The sequence below is a fragment of the Talpa europaea genome (assembly GCF_964194135.1).
Source record: "Talpa europaea genome assembly, chromosome: 10".
NCBI lineage: Eukaryota > Metazoa > Chordata > Mammalia > Eulipotyphla > Talpidae > Talpa > Talpa europaea.
The window spans coordinates 49941508-49960463 of NC_140077.1; the positions used below are offsets into that span (position 1 = coordinate 49941508).

General features: G+C 34.6%; 1 protein-coding gene across 1 annotated transcript in view; it reads left to right on the forward strand.

Moving 5' to 3' along the window:
- RTKN2 (rhotekin 2) overlaps positions 1–18956 on the forward strand; it is a gene marked incomplete at both ends in the record, with an annotated part of 75358 nt that overhangs the window by 37711 nt on the left and 18691 nt on the right. Inside the window, 3 exons of the mRNA XM_084246137.1 lie at positions 6119–6213; positions 13964–14070; positions 15009–15140. Of these exons, the coding sequence (XP_084102263.1) occupies positions 6119–6213; positions 13964–14070; positions 15009–15140 (334 nt within the window). The remainder of the gene's footprint in view (positions 1–6118; positions 6214–13963; positions 14071–15008; positions 15141–18956) is intronic.

Genomic DNA, 18956 nt, shown 5'->3' on the forward strand with positions numbered 1-18956 from the left:
AGCCTTTAATGTAGCTGCTTCTTGTGTACAAGAATAGCAGTATTTTATATTCCACTATGTATTGAAATGATGCTATTCTTGAAGTAAAGAATACTCAAATGGTTTTAGTAGCTGCTGAGATTAAATTACAATGTCACTCCTAAAAGTAAAACTAAAAAGTTTCTTCATTCTCTTTTTCTCCTTTTGTATGCCTCCCACCATTTCAGATGTTTTTCTTGATGGACTGAAAATACATGTATACTATCCATATAGTATTCTGACTTAACAGTTTCATAACCACCTTGCCCCTGTGATTTTGCTTTTTACCTTTCTCAGTTATCCACCCCATGATTGTACATTAGATCTTGTCATTACTAAAAATTGCAAACTCTTTAAAATCTTCACAGTAAGTATTGTACTCCATCATCCATCTTCCACATGTACAGCTTGCTCCCTTCTCTATGCTGACTGCAGATTAGCTTAAACTCCATTATTTACCATTTTATTCTTTTCCTAGCATTTCATTTTGGTGTCATGCTTGGAAAAATGGCAATGTTGGTTAAATCCTACTTTTAGCCACTCTGCACCTGTACTCATGAGGAATAGATGAAAAAAAACTGGAGAAACACAGTCATATTGACTAGTTTCACTGGTTTTCACATGATTACTGATTACTAATCTTAAGTGTGTTCTCCGTATGACTGAGCAATCCTACCAAGTTTCCATAACCTTCCACTTTACTTCTCTTCCAGTCAGTATTTCACACTGTTATTCTTTTTCTGAAACCCTCAATACCCCTTCTCTCCCCTTCTCATTCAAAGCTGATACCTTTGTTTTCTAGATCATTGATATTACTGAAGCAATCAGAAGAGAATTTGCATATCCTTACCTACCAGCCTGCCTGCATTTATCTCTTTATATATTGTTTCCCATCCTTGTGAACTGCCTTTGGTTCATCTGTGCACTAGACCCCATCTTCTCAATGACTCAAAAGTGGCTCCTACACATGTTCCTTCCTCTCTTCTACACATTTTTCTTCTGCATCATTTACACAAATATTTGAATTCACATTTTTACTGTCCCATTTCACAGCCATCCTTTAGAAAAAATTTGTGTCTCTACTTCCTCTCCTCATTGTCTTTTGTATCATTTCAGTCAGCTTTCGTCATGTTATCTCTGTCCCACCCTACAGAAATGGCTCTTGTCAAGGACAACAGTGATCTACATATTGCCAAAGCCTAAATCACATGTTATTGTTCTTCCTGGACCTTTCCATATTGTTTAACAAAATGATCATTCTCCTTGAAACACTTTTTGAAATGTACCTTTTAGGTTTTGCTTCTGCCTCAGTGACTATTCCTTGCCTACCTCCTTTGTTCATTGCTTTTCAAGGTAATCTGAAGTGATAGAGTGCTTATATATCAGTGTTTGATATTCTGACATTCTTTGAACAGTAGTTATATACTGGTAACTTCCAAATTCAATTCTCCAGTATCCATCCTCTCTTAACTCCAGAGTCATATATCCAGCTCTCTGCCCTACAACCCATCTGGATATCAAAAACAATCTTAAAGTTAACTTGTCCAAAAATAATCTGTTTCCCATATGCATGCTTCTCTCAGTCAACCTAATTTCATTAATAACAATTCCATTCTGAAACTCCCTGATGACGCAAGGGGTTAAGACGCAACCTGTGAAGCTGTCTGCAGCCTCTGTAGCATGAAGTGATCCCCGGCCAGCCAGGGAGCAACCCACATGGCGCAGCAGACCTCTCCTGTCTCACCCTCCCGCTATTCCCCTCAGCAGTGTATTTCAGTAGATCTGCCTGTTCTGTTCCCCACTCTGTCTCTGGTGAATCCTCTCACACACGCCCCTCCTCTGGCTTGTACTCCAGCTCTTGTATGCATAAATAAATAAATCTTTTTTTAAAAAAAAAAATCCATTCTTCCAGTTGTTCAGGCCCAAAACCTTGGAAGTGTCCTTGTCTTACTCTTTCACAGCCCTGCCTACACTGATTCAATTATAAGACTGTATCAAAAATCTTACCACTTCTCACTATCCCAGCAGCTTCCACCCTGTTCTATGCCTGCATCTGCTCTTGACCAGACAATTGTAGTTGCTTTCTGGTTGGTATCTCCGTTATTCACTCATGATCCCTGTGGTCTGTTCTGCACATGATAGCCAGAGGGATTATTTGACAGTAGAAATAATATCACAGCAACATGTCTCTGTCAAAAATTTGCTTTCCATCTCACTCGGAATAAAACCCAGTGTCTTTGTCATGCCCTAAAAAACACTACAGTGTGAAGGGCCTGTACCCTTTCTACCTCTTAAACACCTCTCTCCTCTCACCTCTCTCCTCTCACCTCTCTCCTTCACTGCCCCTCACTTTATTCCAGCCACACTGGCTTTCTTGTCAGACACCTACCATCATTTTCTTGCATCACTTATTGATATTCATTGATGATAATGTATTCCTGAACATACCATGTTCTTTTCTGCCATGCCAGCAGGGAGTCTATTTCTCAGTATTTTGAGTAGAAAAATTATAATGTTGTTCCATAAAGCTTGCATATCAGTGATGAATTATGTTGAGGTAATGCTTGAGCATGTTGCTTCCTAACCAACAAACAACTAATAGGTGGTTTTGTGTGTAGTAGTATTTGGTCTTCCATTGTAATTGCTGTTCTCAACTGTTTTGATTTTTCTTCATCGTTTTCTTTAATACTTCCTCAACTTTTTGGTGGGACTTTTTTTGTGTAACAATAGGCAAAAGTAAGAGCTAATGATGAAAGACACTATAGATACTTAACAGCATAGGTGAATAATAGCCAAGAATGGCCCCCACTGAGTATGAGGCTAGTATCTCTTATCTCTGGCAGCATTGAGATTTGATAATACTTTGTGAACTTTTACAAAAGTCTACGTATGAGGCTGATATTAAACTAATTGTATACAGAACATAATGTTAAATTTTACTCATGTATTGTTTTGTTAAAAAAATATTTGATGCACTTTTAAGACTAAACTTAAGTTTTCCTATATAAATTAACAATTTTGGGGTAATAAGAGAGCTCTGGTCTATGATGGTTATATATTAAAAACAAGAACTATTCTTTTGAGTATGTCCTTATTTATTAAAGAAGTTCATGTATGCAGTGTGTATTACTAATTCATTGAAGTTTTAGTAAAAGACAAAGTTTATATCACCTGGCACAATTAATAAAAATTCCAGACATCTCTCTTCAAATTTTGTCTGTATTTCTGTTTTGTTATTTTTTTCTAACATAGTCTTTGATATTATGAACATTTATATTTTACTATTTTGGAAAATAATAAAACTGAGAACTCTTGAAATGAAGATTATTAGCAGAGAAAATACAACTATTACTGAATAAAATGCATTTTATCACCACAAAGTACCATGATAAGAACTTAATCAAAATTTTTAGATCTTCAACCCAAATGCCCAAAAATAGATGACTGGATCAAGAAGATGTGGTACATATACACCATGGAATATTACTCAGCAATCAAAAAAGATAAACACATGCAATTTGCAGCAACATGGATGGTGCTGGAAGGGATCATGCTCAACGAAATAAACCAGAAAGAAAAAGAAAAATACCGGATGGTCTCACTCATAGCAGGAATCTAGAAAACTTAAATAAGGGACCAGGAAAAAGAATAGCTATAAGAAAGAAAAAATCAAAATCAACATACAACTATGAACCGGAGACACACTATGGGGAGGGGGGCGGGGAAAGGAGGGAATGGGGTCAAAATAAGGGGGTTGCAATTGTATGGGGAATATAAAAATAAAATTTAAAAAAAAAAGAAAAAAAAATTAGATCTTTGGCAAGAGACTATTTTAACACAAGCATAAAGGGGACCTCAGTGACAAAAATGGAATTAGTAATGAAGTTTTCTATTTTCATCCTATAGATAAAATCCCTAAATCTTTGAAGTTGGCATACCAGAAGAAGGAGATTGATTACTTCCTTTGGGAAATAAAGATGAATCAGATTGCATCATTACTCTTTTTATTAACTTTCTTTCATGATTTCCCATCACAGTTAGAATTAAATCCACTTTCAAAACTCACAAAGATTTGGGTGTCTTTGCCAACCTTATGCTGAACCATGCTTTTAGCTTGCTCTCTGTTTCAGTCATGCTGCTTTCAGAGTTAAGACAAATAATTTGTAAATATTCTTAAGATAAAATATCATAAACATGCTAAATTGACTAATTTATGTTGACTGTAATCTTTCATTTATAAACCTCTTAAGTTTGGGGGGTGTTTTTAATTTTTCATTGTGGTAGTATATATAACAATATTTACCATGTTAACCATTTTTAACTGCAGGTTCAATGTCACTAAATGCATTTATAATGTTGTGCAACTATCGCTACCATCCATCTCCAGAATATTTTCATCTTCCTAAAATAAACTCTACCCATTATGCAATAATTTTCTGTTTCCCCATCCAACTAGCTGCTGGCAACCTCCACTCTACTTTATTTCTAGGAATTTGACTATTCTAAGTAACTTGTATAAGTGGAATTATGCCATATCTGTTCTTTTGTGACTGGCTTATTTCATAGAATGTCCCTTTAAAAAATTAAGATGACATTGGTTTATATCATTGTATATGATTCAGAGGTATAGGATCAGATCTCTTTGCGTGTATGTTACCACACCACATCCAATACCAAGACATCCATAATCCTCCACTGTAACCCATAGAGACCTCTCCCACCTTTTTTTTTTTTTTTTTTTTTTTTTTGCTCCCCACTGGTAACCTCAATTCTGTAGTCAGATTTCTAAGGATTGTTTTTGGTTTGGTTTTGTCTGACCATTTGTTTTGTTTCTCATTATTCTACATGTAAGTGATACCATCTGGAATTTTGTTTCTCCTTGTGATTTATTTTGCTTTGCATAATCACGTCCAGTGTCTTCCATGTTCCAGTGTTGTCATAAATGGCAAGAGTTCGTTTTCATAGCTGTGTAGTATTCCATAATGTATTTATTCCACATCTTCCTAACCCATTTCTCTGTCCTTGGGTACTTAGGTTGTTTTCATAACTTGGATATTGTTAATGGTGCTGCAATGAACAGGGGAGTGTATAATATCCCTTCAAATTAGTGTTTTTGCATTTTTTGGGTAGATACCATAACATCTATATGTCAGTAAATTGAAAATCTAGGAAAACTGACACATTTTTAGATGTATAGCACCTGCCAAGACTGAATGAAATACAAATAGGAAATCTGAACAGACTATTTACATGCAAGGAAATTGAAATCATAATTGAAAATCTCCTCAAAAAAACCCAAAAATTCAGGTCCAGACAGGTTCATTAGTGAGTTCTACCAAACTTTCAAAGACAAACTAATACTTATCCTTCTCAAACCTATCCCAAAAAAAATTGAGCAAGAGGGAATGCAAACACATTTTATGAAGTCAACGTTATCCTGATACCAACAGTAGACAAGGACACCACACACACACAAAAATGTCTTTAAGGTTCATCCATGTTGTAGCAAGTGTCAGAATTTCATTCCCTTCTAAGGATGAATAATATCCTATTGTACATATATACCTCATTTTGTTTATCCTTTCATCCCTAAATGGATACTTGGGCTTCTCCTATTTTGCTGTTTTGAATAATGCTGCTATTAACATAGGTGTACCTATATCTGAGTCCATGCTTTAAATTCTTTTTAGTATATACCCAGATGTGGAATTACTAGATCATATTGTAGTCTTATCTGTTTTTTGAGGAACTACTATATTGCTTTCCATAGCAGCTGCACCATTTTAAATTTTTATCAGCAATGCACAGAGGTTCTAATTTGTCCACATCCTGTCAACACTTTTCTGTTTTTGTCTTTTTTTTTTTTTTAGAAGCCATCCTAATGGGTATGGAATGGTATCTCATTGTAGTTTTGATTGCATTTCTCTAATGACTAGTGATCTTGAAGATTTTTAAATAATTTTATTTGCCACTTATATATCTTTGAAAAATATCTGCACATTTTTTAACCTGGTTGTTTATTTTTTGCTGTTGAATATAAAATTAGTTTATGTGATAGAAAACATACTTGAAAATTTAAAATATGTTTTCTTTCTTTTAGTGGTGCAAAGTATAATTTGCTAGCTTATACTACCCTTACCTTGGAAAGTGCTGAGGATAATTTCAAGACCCATAATCTGTTTATTAATGGAAATGGTAGGTATATTCTATATTTTACTTGTTACATATATCAATGTATATGTGGTTACAGTAATAATTTCTAATTTTAATATGTTCCTCTGAAGTTGATATTGACTTAAATACAGTGCAGGCCAGAATGATTCATGGGGGACCTTTCAAATATATTTATCACAGTGTTGCAAAGATCAGAGGAATGTATATATCTTTTTAAATTACTGTTTTCTTATTCTTTGACTAAATACCCAGAAGTGACGTTGCTGAACTATATGGTAGTTCTAATATTTTTGAGGAATCTCCATAGTGTTTACCACAGGGGCTTGACCAGTATGTATTCCCACTAACAGTGCACTAGGGTTCCTTCCCCAAATCCTCATTAGCCCATTGTTTCATGTCCTTTTGACAATAGCCATTCCAGTTGGTGTAAGGTGAAAGTTCTGGATAGCATTCATGCAGGATACTTTTTACAAGCTAACAGAAGTTTGGCAGTTTAAATAATTTTCTCCTTAAATAGTAAACATATAATTCACAAACTTTCTTCTGCTTTTATTGGCTCTTGGAAATCACTTATCAACATCACTTTTGTGATGTTAACCTGTCTCTTTATCATTCATTTTCTGAAGTTTCACTGTGATATAAGTATAGAATTTAACTTTATTTATGCTTCTAGTAGAACTCCTTGAACTTAAAAAAAAATGTTGATTGATGTCTTTTATTAGTTCTGGACAAGATCTCACACATCTATTCCAACAGTTGCAGCTCCATTCTCTTTTTCTTCTTTTAGCATTCCTCTTAATTGAATGGGAATCCTGCTAATTCTGTTAGCTTATCTCACTGTCTCTCTTATGTTAATTACTATTTATTATACACTTATCATTTTATCTGTCTGTCTGCAATTTTTGTGGATATTTTATTACTTTTTTTATTTCCCTCATTTTCTCTGTGGCTCTCTTATCTTCTGTTATACCCGTATACTAAATTCTTCATTATAGGTATTGTATGTCTCAGTTCTAAAAGTTCTTTTTTTTTAAAGATTTATTTATTTATGCATACAAGAACTGGGGTACAGGCCAGAGGTGCGGGGGTGAGAGGATTCACCAGAGACAGAGTGGGGAACATAACATGCAGATCGACTGAAATACACTGCTGAGAGAAGCAGTGGGTGAGTCAGGAGAAGTCTGCTGCATCATGTGGGTAGCTTCCTGGCTGGGGATTGAACTTGTGCTGCAGTGGCTGCGGATAGCTTCATAGGTTGCGTCTTAACCCCTTGCACTACCAAGGAGGCCCAGCCCTGAAAATTCTATTTGACTTTTCCTAATTTGCTGTGCTGCTCTGTTTTCTTTGTATGCACTGTTAATGTTATATTTTAGGTTTTTATTAAAAGAATATGCATAGCTGTTTCATAACTTATGACTAATAATTCAGATAAATAAAGTCCAGGTAAGTTTCTGTTGAGTTTTTTCTTCTTGTTCTTACTCATAGTGTCTCATTGTTTACATGTCTGCTGATCTTTATGCATTTGTCATTATAATTGGAAGTTTTTAGGAAAAAATTAATACTTAATATTTCTGTTTTGCTTCTGGTAGGCACTGGGGGAACTGTCAGTTTAGGTCCAATTTCTTCAAAGACCATGTCTGGATCTCTGCTATACCCACAGTGTATTCTGGGCAGAGCAAGGATTTTTCACCATCACCATGTTGGTAGTTACTTTGGGTATCAACTTAGTATAAGGAAACCCCTCCAATGCTTGACATTGCTCAGCCCCTAAACATTAACTTCTGTTTTGCTTCCATCATCTTGCGGAATTATTGGCAAATACTATCAGGAAAGACTCCACTTTCTTTTTTTTAAATAACAATTTTTTTTTAAAAGATTATTTATTTATACAAGCACTGGGTACAGTCAGAAGCGCGGGAGGGTGAGAGAATTCACCAGAGCCAGAGCAGGGAGCAGAGCAGGCAGAAGGACCGAAGTATACTGCTGAGGGGAGCAGCGGGCGGCAGGAGAGGTCTGGAGAGCAGCCGGGGATCGAACAGGCGCTGCACAGGCTGCAGGCAGCTTCGCAACCCAGCACTCAACCGCTGTGCCACTGAGGAGGCCCAAAAGACTCCACTTTCCATGATCACTTAACTCACTGGCTCTCATTTACCCTCAGATTTGTACTGGTAATAGCTTTGTTACCTCTTTGGAATTAGGGGCAATTTTTAAAATATATTTGACTCATCATTCTCAGTGAGAGGACTGATTTGAATCATCTAGCCTTCTGTCACCCAAAATTTGAAGTCTATAAGAATTAGCATTATCAATTTAATCAGAAAATCTAGCAAATAAAGTTTGTTGTCATTCCATTTGTATCAGTTCTCTAGAATTATCAATATTACCACCATTTGTTGAGTGCCTATTACGTTATATCAGACCTTTGTCTATGAAATATTCAGTCTTAAAAAAGAAAAAAATATCCCACAATGTGTGGCAACATGGATGAACCTTGAAGACTTCATGGCAGATTATAAAAAAGTGCCATAGTGACAGTACCTCATGAAAAGAGAAGAGAATCCTTTAGAAATGACTAAATTCAAGCCAAGGATTTCAGAGGAAATAGCCAGTCACAGAAGGACGAATACTGCATGATTATGCTTACATGAGGTATCTAAAATAGCCAATCTTAGAAGTAGAGGGTAGAATAGCAGGTACCAGGGACAGTGGGAGGGTGAAATGGGGAGTTGCTAATCACCAGATGTAAAGTTTCAGTTATACAAGATGAGTAAGTTTTAGGTTGATGAATAAGTTTTAGAGATCTGTTGTTCAACATTGTGCCTGTAATTAACAAATAATACTCTATTGTACTCAAATATCTATTAAGAGGGTAGAACTCCTATAAGATGTTCTTAACATAATAAGATATAAACAAACACATCTTTAAAGTAGTTGATATTCTTATCCTCTGTGAGATGTTCTTATAAGGAAACATTTCAATAAAGTGGTTAATAGTGGAGACTATGGCGCCATCAGCCTTAGATTCATGTTCTAGTTCTACTACTGATTAGTTCTGTGACCTTCACAAGTTCCTCATTTTATTACCACTTACATTTTACAGATGAGTAAAATACAGCTTAGAGAATCTAACGTGCTAGATTATGTAGCTGGCAAGTGATTGAACCAGACTTTAAATAATCCAGGACAGGCTGTGCTATGCTTTCTGGTCAGGCATGATTAGTATTAAAGTACCCAAAGTCTCAAAATACTGTCATTGTGTGAATAGTGGAATTGATGATGAAAAGCCCCATTCTTTCAACCAAATCATCTGAAAAGTTGTGGAAAGGAATAAAATTCACAAAGGGAGCATCAGTTTTTAACAGTGATTCCTCAGTTGTCCTTAGTGTTCTGTATTACTATATTCTCCTTTAACAAAATATTCATGGTCAAATAAGCTTGGGAACAGTGTGGTATAACTTTCTTAGAGAAACAATACAGATTAACATATTAAAGACTATGAAAATATCTGTATTTAAACCTAACACCTCAAAACTGTGTGTATTAGAACTTAAAGATTCAATTGAAAAATTTCAAGAACACTAACCTGTATGCCTCTTTTTATGTGATAGATTATTTCCCTAAACATGTGCATAAATTGAAATTTTGAAAAAAGAAAGTTTGTAATTAAAAAGAAGCAAAATTTTATACAGGAAAAATGCTATCCTCTAATTTTTTCATTGATATAAATATATTAACATAATAGGTTTTCTTAAATAAAGTATCAATGTCTGGCAAATTCTGTAAAATCAAAAGGAAATGCAAGCATTTTGAAAATTGTAATTCAGTTATTGTTGCTAATTGAAGGGAAAGTCAAAATGATTTATTAAGATTTATATTTGTCATCAAGAAATTTTTATACTTTTTATAAAGCAATGAAACCACATTGTGAAGATTGACTCACACGGAACTGAGATGTTATCTGGATTCTTTCTCCTGCCTGTGTTTTGTTTTTTTTTTGTTGTTGCTGCTGTCATTTAAAAACTCCATTTTGTTCCCCATTTGAAACAACAGATGAATTAGATAATGTCTTAAAGTAATGAAAAGTCAGACTGCCCTTTCACTTCCTGTTTCATCTTGTTCTAATACCTCCCTTGGTTAGAAAAAAAGAATTAAGTATTTTGATTAAATGTGTTGCACAAGGACTGAGAGACAGCACTAAGAAATGGAAAGCATGTGGTTTGGGGCATGAGACTGCCCTGGATATGAAATTATAAGAAGTATCCATTATATGTCAGACATAATGGTAGAGGTCATAGATTCATTATCTTACTTGCTTTTCACAACCTTTCTACTTAAAAAATAGGTAGTATTTTTAAAATGAGAAATTGATTTTGAAATAGGTTAAGTGACAGCCTACATGCCATATTTCTTGTCAGGGATAGAGAGAAGCAGCTGTGATTCTGTATTTTAATGCACAGTGGCCCCAGGTTGGAAATAACAGGTGATTACAGGGTATATGGCAAGGGGGCTGTGGAGCCAGAACTTCTATATCAAATATCCCTTTCAAGAACTACAGTCAGTAAAGAATGTTCATGGCATGCCATGAAATCTGAACTGATTTTTACCAAAGAGGCCCATTGTTATATGTTCTGTTTAGGTTCTAGGTTTATTATTGACTGACCAAATTTCATGAACTGGTCTGAAAAACCAATCATCATTTATGACTCCATTTCTTTAGGGAGTGCATCCTAAGTTAAAAACAACTAACTTAGAGATATTTAGAACCCAAACCATTCATACGTCTGAAATTACTTTATAAAGAAATTTGCTTTCAAACTTTAATCACAGTTATTTCAGATATAGTACTCAGATGTATGCTTATAGAATGTTTATATCATTTCCTGCCTATTTTAGGCAGATTCTCATGTATTTATTTATATCTGCTCTTTTAAATCATTGCCTGTATTGTATTTATGCATTTATTTCTCCCAACTTAAGCCTTCTTTTTTCCTAAAAAGCAGTAACTTTAACAAGATATTAATTTAAAAGATTTGAATAGTCCCAGACAATTTGTTGTGTGCTATTCTGTAGTAGTGTGCTGGGAGTGAAGCTGATAAAAACTTTTTTTTGTTTGTTTTACTTAGTACTTTTTGTGTAGGCTGATCTTTTTCCTTTAATTGATGTATCAAACCTTGGCTACATGGTATCTGTATATTAAAAAATGTATTTATACAGTTTTACAGATGCTTTACTTCTTGTGATTATTAAGAATTTTTGGTTAATAAGAGCAACAGTCAGTCACTAGCCATTTTATAGGCACTACCAACAAGGATGCAGTAAAAACTTTAAAAATCATTTTATGTGATCTAGTGTGATCAGAGAGCATATTTTTGGTTTTTATTTGTATACTGATTCACAGAATAAATTATGTAATGCCCTCCTTCCATAATAATGTGAAGACAATATACATATCTGCATCATACATTAGAGTATCGATGTTTTTTGGAAAAAAATTTTAAGTACTAACCAACTTACAGAAAAGTTGTAAGTTGAATGCAAAGGTCTTTTTTTTTAATCCCCGCAAATATATATAAAACAAGTTCCTTACATGATGCTCCATTACTCCCAAATATGTTATTCCATAATTCCTATTAACAGGACACATGGCTACATTGCTGCAACTATCCAAGTCATTAAGTGAATATTAATACATAATTACCGTCTAATCCTCATAATCCATTCCAATGTTGTTTACTATCCCAGTGATGTCCCTGTGGCCAAAGGATATTATGCAAAGTCACACATTATAATTAATTATCATGTTTTAATATCTTAGAATCTTGACCAGTCCTTTGGTCTTTCCTTGGTTTTCATGATCTTGATACTTTTAAATTATTTTGTAGAAATTTCTTCAATTTGAGTTTGACTGATGTTTTCTTGGGATAAGAGTCAGATATGCATCTTTGGCAGAAATAGCGCAGAAGTGGTGCTGGATTCCCATTGCATTCTATCAGGTGGCATATAATTTTGATTCATCCCATTACTGATGATGTTCACTTTGATCACTTGATTAAGGTGGTGTCTGCGAAGCTTCTCTGCTATACTTTGTTTCCACCTTTGTTATTAAGGGAATATATATTTTGTGCCTTTCAGTTTATTCATTGGTTTATTCATTGGTTTATTTATTTCACTGTGGGCTCCTGTTTTCCTACATTCAGTGCCTCATAATCTCTTAACATCATTATTTATTTTGAAGTTCAGATTGTCTCAAATTTGACCAGTGTGCCCATTCAAGACTTCTGTGTCTTTTTGATCTGTCCTCATCATTTTTGAGTACTTCTTTGCTTAATGGCATAACAAGATATTCTAGGGTCATCATACACATTCCCTGCCCCTGCTCTGGAATCATCGGTTTCTGCAAGGAACTCTGGTTCTTTTTAATTGAAATAGTATTTAGAAGACATGATGTGATTCTAGATATATTCACTGCTGTTCAGAGTGCCATTCTGGTATTGCTTTTTCTTACAGGCCTCTGATTAAACAGTGCTACATACATACATATATACATACATGCATGCATACATATTTGCATATATATTTTGTCTTGGTTTTCTTAATCTTATATATGTTGAAAACTGTAAGTTCACACATTCAATCCTAATTCAGAACTGCAGAATTCATTCTATTTCTTTTTTCTAACAGTGAGAAACCTTTTATCTTCCATGTTTTTTCTTCTTTAATCAGTCATCTTCAAAGCAACTATTCTCCTATCTCTGCTATATGGACTCTTTCCTTCTTTGCTGGGCTTCTAATATGACGCCCTGGACTGCTTCTTGCCCCATGTGGACACTCTGTGTCCTGCTCAGGATCTAACTCTCCATACCTGGCTGCCTTCACCTTTATTCCCTGTGGACATCTTCCTCAGCCTGCCTGTTTTCCGACACTCCGTGCCAGCTGCCCCTCCACTTGGATGCCCTTCTCTCTCAACTTATGGCTCTGATATACTGTCTGGGTAACCCATGATAAATGACTTCCTTGGTCTTCTCAGAATCTGACTCTCAACCCAAATGTGGAGACTCCTTACTCTGCTTGGGTCCTCACTCCCCACACTAAACCATCCCCTGAACAGAGATCGCCCTCAGGCTCTAGACTGTGCCCCATGTGATTGCCCTCCTAAGCCCATTCAGAGACTGCCACCTCATGTAGGCAGCTCTCTTACTCTCCTCATCCTGCCTGGCCTCAGCACCCAGCTCTGGCACACCACAGTTTTTCCCCCAGCCTTTGTTACAGTTCCCTATCTTAGGGGGATCCACTTAATGATTTATAGCTATATTATAGCTATATTGTTCAACAAGTGAAGGGGAAGGAGAAGGGTGAAAGTGTTTATTAAATTTTTATTTTAAAGTTTTGCTCTGATGCATTTTATTCAGAAAATCACTTTGATAATTATTGTAATGCAAATCAGAAAAAATACAATTTAACATATAAAAATCAATTGTTAGAATGATTTTTGCATTAAATGTGTTTACTTACACCTTCATTGATTAATAACTTTAAGCTTCAATAAGGGATCAAGAGATAACAGTTTCCATGTCTTTTTCAGGTGTAGTATGCTAGAAACTATTTAATATTCTTTCCTATTTTCTCTAACATAATTATACTATTGAATGAGTACTAGTGTTTGAGTTGTATGAACCTATACATATGTTCTTATATAAAGCAAAAAAAAAATTTGTAAAATGAAAAAATCAAATGTAATTGTAACTGGGCTTTTTTTCTCTCCTTTTAATAGAGGAGTCTTCATTTTGGCTTCCCTTGTATGGCAACATGTGCTGCCGATTAGTTGCCCAGCCAGCTTGTATGACTGAGAATGCATTTGCAGGATTTCTTAATCATCAGGTTGGAGGATTTCATATATCCTAAAATTATCACTCCAATTTAGATCTGATTATACAGACAATTGTTTGATCTTCTGATATTGAGAAGTATTTTTAAAGTTCTCAGTGGTAAACATAGAATATGGGGTTTGGGGGAGAAGAATTGGAGGTGAGAAGGTGGGAAAGAAAGGGTCTGATAGATACAGTTTTGATGACTAAGGAGCTCTCTTTCCAGGTTTCTGTGCTTCATTAATAGCAGTAATAGAATAGTCAACAACAGAGGACTCCTTGTGGAAACTGATAAGGACAGCTCAACACCTTTCACATAAAGGCCTTTCTGGCAGTCAGCTTTTGGCATGGTTTAGGCATCTAAGCTTCCAAAACTGCCTCTGTGCCATCTCCTCCTGATTTATTTATAACCATAGTTATTGTATTCAGTAAATAATTAATTATGGGCTTCAATGAATCAATAGCTTTTTCTAAAAGATTCCATTAGGAGGAAGGAAAATTTGCATTCTTACAGGGCAGTCAACATTTTCCAGTGTTCTGAGAACAGTAAGAAAAAAATTATATTTTGAACAGTGAGAGTTATTTTTATAACTTTCCTGAGTCATTAGATGAATGCTGTGGAATTCTAAGCACTAATTTTTAATAGAATAGCTTTTCTAAAACTGCATTGATTTATGATTTTATGGTTGCAAAAGTTATGTGCTAATCATTACCTCCATTTTGCTTAGTGCTTTTCAGAATTTCAAGCTTTTCTTCTTTAATATTAACTCACTCTTTGCTTTGGGGCTACTGAGCCACTTACTGTACAGTATATTAAGGGGTAATTCTATCATATTTAAAGGAAAACCTAACTTCATTTTGATGATTTAAGTATTTTGTTGACTTTAAGATGATAATGATTTAAGGTTGATAGTTTCCTGAGTTTTTGTTTTTTTTTTTTTTTTTTTACAGCAAATGGTAGAAGGACTGATTAGTTGGAGACGGTTGTATTGTGTTTTGAGAGAGGGTAAACTCTATTGTTTTTACACTCCAGAAGAAATTGAAGCTAAAGTGGAACCAACTTTAGTAGTGTCCATTAACAAGGTAAATGAAATACTCTTTTGGAAATAAAGATGTAACATTTTATGAAGTTTATTTTCTCAACAATATTGTTACCATCTTGAAAAGGCAAGGACTGTTAAAATTGGATAGTTCGTAACAATAATTTGATCTTACTTTTCTTTTCATTATGGAGCTTATAGAGGAAATCCTGTACTATATTTCCTAAAAAAACCTAGTCATTGGAAATCTGTACCAGTTAATAGATTTTAAAGCAAGGACTGTAACTCTACATTAACAGGACATTTGAATTTTTCATGAATTTTAAGAGATTATATAAACATAAATGATAGTTCATGTTACAGTGATGCTCATTCTGGTTAATATTCAAATGCACCATTGAAAGATATTTTTGGGTGTACTTTGTGATTTCTTGTGGGATTGATAGGCAATTGTCCAATATTCAGTTCAGGACAGAATAGGCTAACAGTCCAGTTAGAATACATGAGTACTTACACGGCTTTTAAAAAGTAGTACTGTACCACCTAGACAATCTATCAAATATATATATGTGCATGTATTTATATATGCATACAGTGGTTTGATACAAATGAGACTATTAAGTTTAGTTACATTTTTCACCCAAAAATCTGTAATGAAAACTTTTCATTCAGGCAAACTTATTTTTTTTTTATTTTATTTTTATATTCCCCTTACAATTACAACCGCCTTATTTCGACCCCAATTCCTCCTTTCCCCGCTCCCCTGTAGTGTGTCACTGGTTCATAGTTGTTTGCTGATTTTGATTTTTTCTTTCTTATAGCTATTCTTTTTCCTGGTCCCTTATTTAAGTTTTCTAGATTCCTGCTATGAGTGAGACCATCCGGTATTTTTCTTTTTCTTTCTGGTTTATTTCGCTGAGCATGATCCCTTCCAGCTCCATCCATGTTGCTGCAAATTGCATGTGTTTATCTTTTTTGAATGCTGAGTAAGATTCCATTGTGTATATGTACCACATCGTCTTGATCCAGTCATCTGTTTTTGGGCATTTGGGTTGTTTCCAAAGCTTAGCTATTGTAAATAGTGCTGCTATAAACATAGGGGTGCAGGTCTTTGGAATGAATGTATCTGTGTCCTTTGGGTAAATACCTACGAGTGGAATTGCTGCATCATATGGAAGCTCTATCTTCAGTAGGGTGAGGAATCTCCACACAGTTTTCCATAGTGATTGGACCAGTTTACACTCCCACCAGCATTGCAGGAGAGTTCCTTTTTCTCCATATCCTCGCCAACGTTTGTTGTTGCTAGTTTTTTTAATATGTGCCATTCTCACTGGTGTGAGATGGTATCTTATTGTAGCTTTGATTTGCATTTCCCTGATTACAAGTGATGTTGAACATTTTTTCGTATGCCTCTTGGCCATTTGTATTTCCTCTTTGGAGAATTTTCTTTTTAGCTCTTCTGCCCATTTTTTGGCTGGATTATTTTCTTTGTTTTTGTTCAGTCTCATCAGCTCTTTGTAGATTTTTGTGATCAGTCCTTTACCATTAGTGTTGTGGGCAAAAATGTTCTCCCAGTCGGTGGGGTTTCTCTTTGTTTTGGTTATTGTCTCTTTTGCTGTGCAGAAGCTCTTTAATTTAATGTAATCCCAGCTGTTTATCTTTGCCTTCACTATCACTGCTTTGGGTGATGTGTCTGTAAAGATGTCTTTGAGGTGCATGTCATGTAGTGTTTCGCCTATATTTCCTTCTATATATTTTATGGTTTCAGGTCTTATGTCTATTCTTTAATCCATTTTGAGTTGGTTTTTGTGCATGGGATGAGGTAGTGGTCAAGTTTCGTTCTTTTGCATGTAGTGACCCAGTTTTCCCAGCACCATTTATTGAAAAACTTTCTTTGCTCCAGTGCATATTCTTTGTTCCTTTGTCAAAGATTATTTGACCATAAATCTCTGGGTTTATTTCTGGGTTTTCTGTTTGGTTCCATTGGTCCGTGTGTCTGTTCTGGTTCCAATACCATGCAGTTTTGATTATTATGGCTTTGTAGTATAGTTTGAAATCTGGGAGAGTGATGCCTCCATCCCCTTCTCTTTTTTTCAGGAGGGTTTTGGCTATTTGGGGTTTTTGGTGGCTCCACATGAATTTCATCAATATTTTTTCAATTTCTTTGAAGAATGACATTGAAATTTTAATTGGAATAGCACTGAATCTGTAGATTGCTTTTGGTAGGATGGCCATTTTGATAATGTTAATTCTTCCGAACCATGAGCAAGGGATAGCTTTCCATTTCTTTGTGTCTACTTCTATTTCTTTTAACAGTGTTTATAGTTTTCTTTGTATAGGTCCTTTACTTCTTTTGTTAGGTTTATTCCCAAGTATTTGAGTTTGTTTTTTTTTTTTGTTTCAATAATAAGAGGAATAGTTTTCTTGATTTCTTCTTCAGATTTATTGTTTGTGTATAGGAAGGCTACTGATTTTTGTGCATTGATTTTATGTCCTGCCACTTTACTAAACTAATTGATTAATTAGTTTTTCTGTGGAGTTTTTGGGGTTTTCTATGTATAGTATCATATCATATACAAATAGTGATAGTTTGACTTCTTCCTTGCCTATTTGGATTCCTTGTATGTCTTTTTCTTGTCTTATTGCTCTGGCTAGAACTTCCAGTATTATGTTGAAAAGCAGTGGTGAGAATGGACATCCTTGTCTTGTTCCAGATCTTAATGGAAATGCTTTCAGCTTTTTACCATTGAGAATGATACTGGCTGTGGGCTTGTCATATATGGCCTTTATGATGATGAGGTATGTTCCTTATATCCCGAGAATTTCAAGGGCCTTTATCACAAATTGGTGTTGTACTTTGTCAAATGCTTTCTCAGCATCTATGTATATTATGGTTTTTAAGGCAAACTTACTTTTTTGCACGATCTTAAATGTATCTTTTTATCCAAGTCTAGTTTATTACAGAATCCCTCCCCATTGTATGCATTCCTACTCTAGAATACTTGAATGGCATTTCTCGGGCAAAATGCCATGTTTTCTACCTCTAGAGGTACCTCATTGTTTCTAGCTGTTTTACTTTGCTTGTCTTTGGAATGGTTGAATTGAAGTAAATGATAAAATATGAGCCACCATGTCTGTTAACAGTGTATGTTCTACTTGTCTTTAGATTTTCCTTTCAAAAAAAATATTAAGTAGTATGGTCTGATGACATAGATAATGGTCTACTAATCTATAAGGACTTGAATTAATTGTTACGATTGTTTTCAGTGGTAACTTTTTGTCTTTTTATACTGCTTTTAGAAGTAGCACTACTTTTTACTGGAAGAATTCCTTCAGTGAGACTTTTACTATATAATTAAGTCCTCTTAATTTATTTGTTTTGTGTATTGCAAAGATTAGTTTCTCTTAAGTAATATACCTCAATATTGTAAAATAGTGAATTTATTTTAGTTTAGAAAATTAGGTTTATGAAATTATAATTCTATTTTTGGAAAATTAATATATTTTTATTACATACCAATTCTTATTTTATTTTGCTTATTCTTCATTTTGCTTTTCCCCACATTAGTCTTTTGAAAATGTTAGATGTGCAGGAGAGTTGAAGGAAGAGAGTAATGGATGTCTGTATTCCTTCACCTACATCTGTAGTAATCATTTTGCCACTTTTGCTTTCTCTTTAGAATGTATAACTTTTTTTTTTTTCTGAGCTATTTGAAAGTGTAGCAAAGAGCATAACATTTTTTTCCTAGAAAATTTCTCCTAAAAACAAAGATATTTCCTTCATAACCCTATTAGTGTTACACTCAAGAAATTTACTGCTATATAATAACATCATCTAATATACAGAACAAATTGTCTC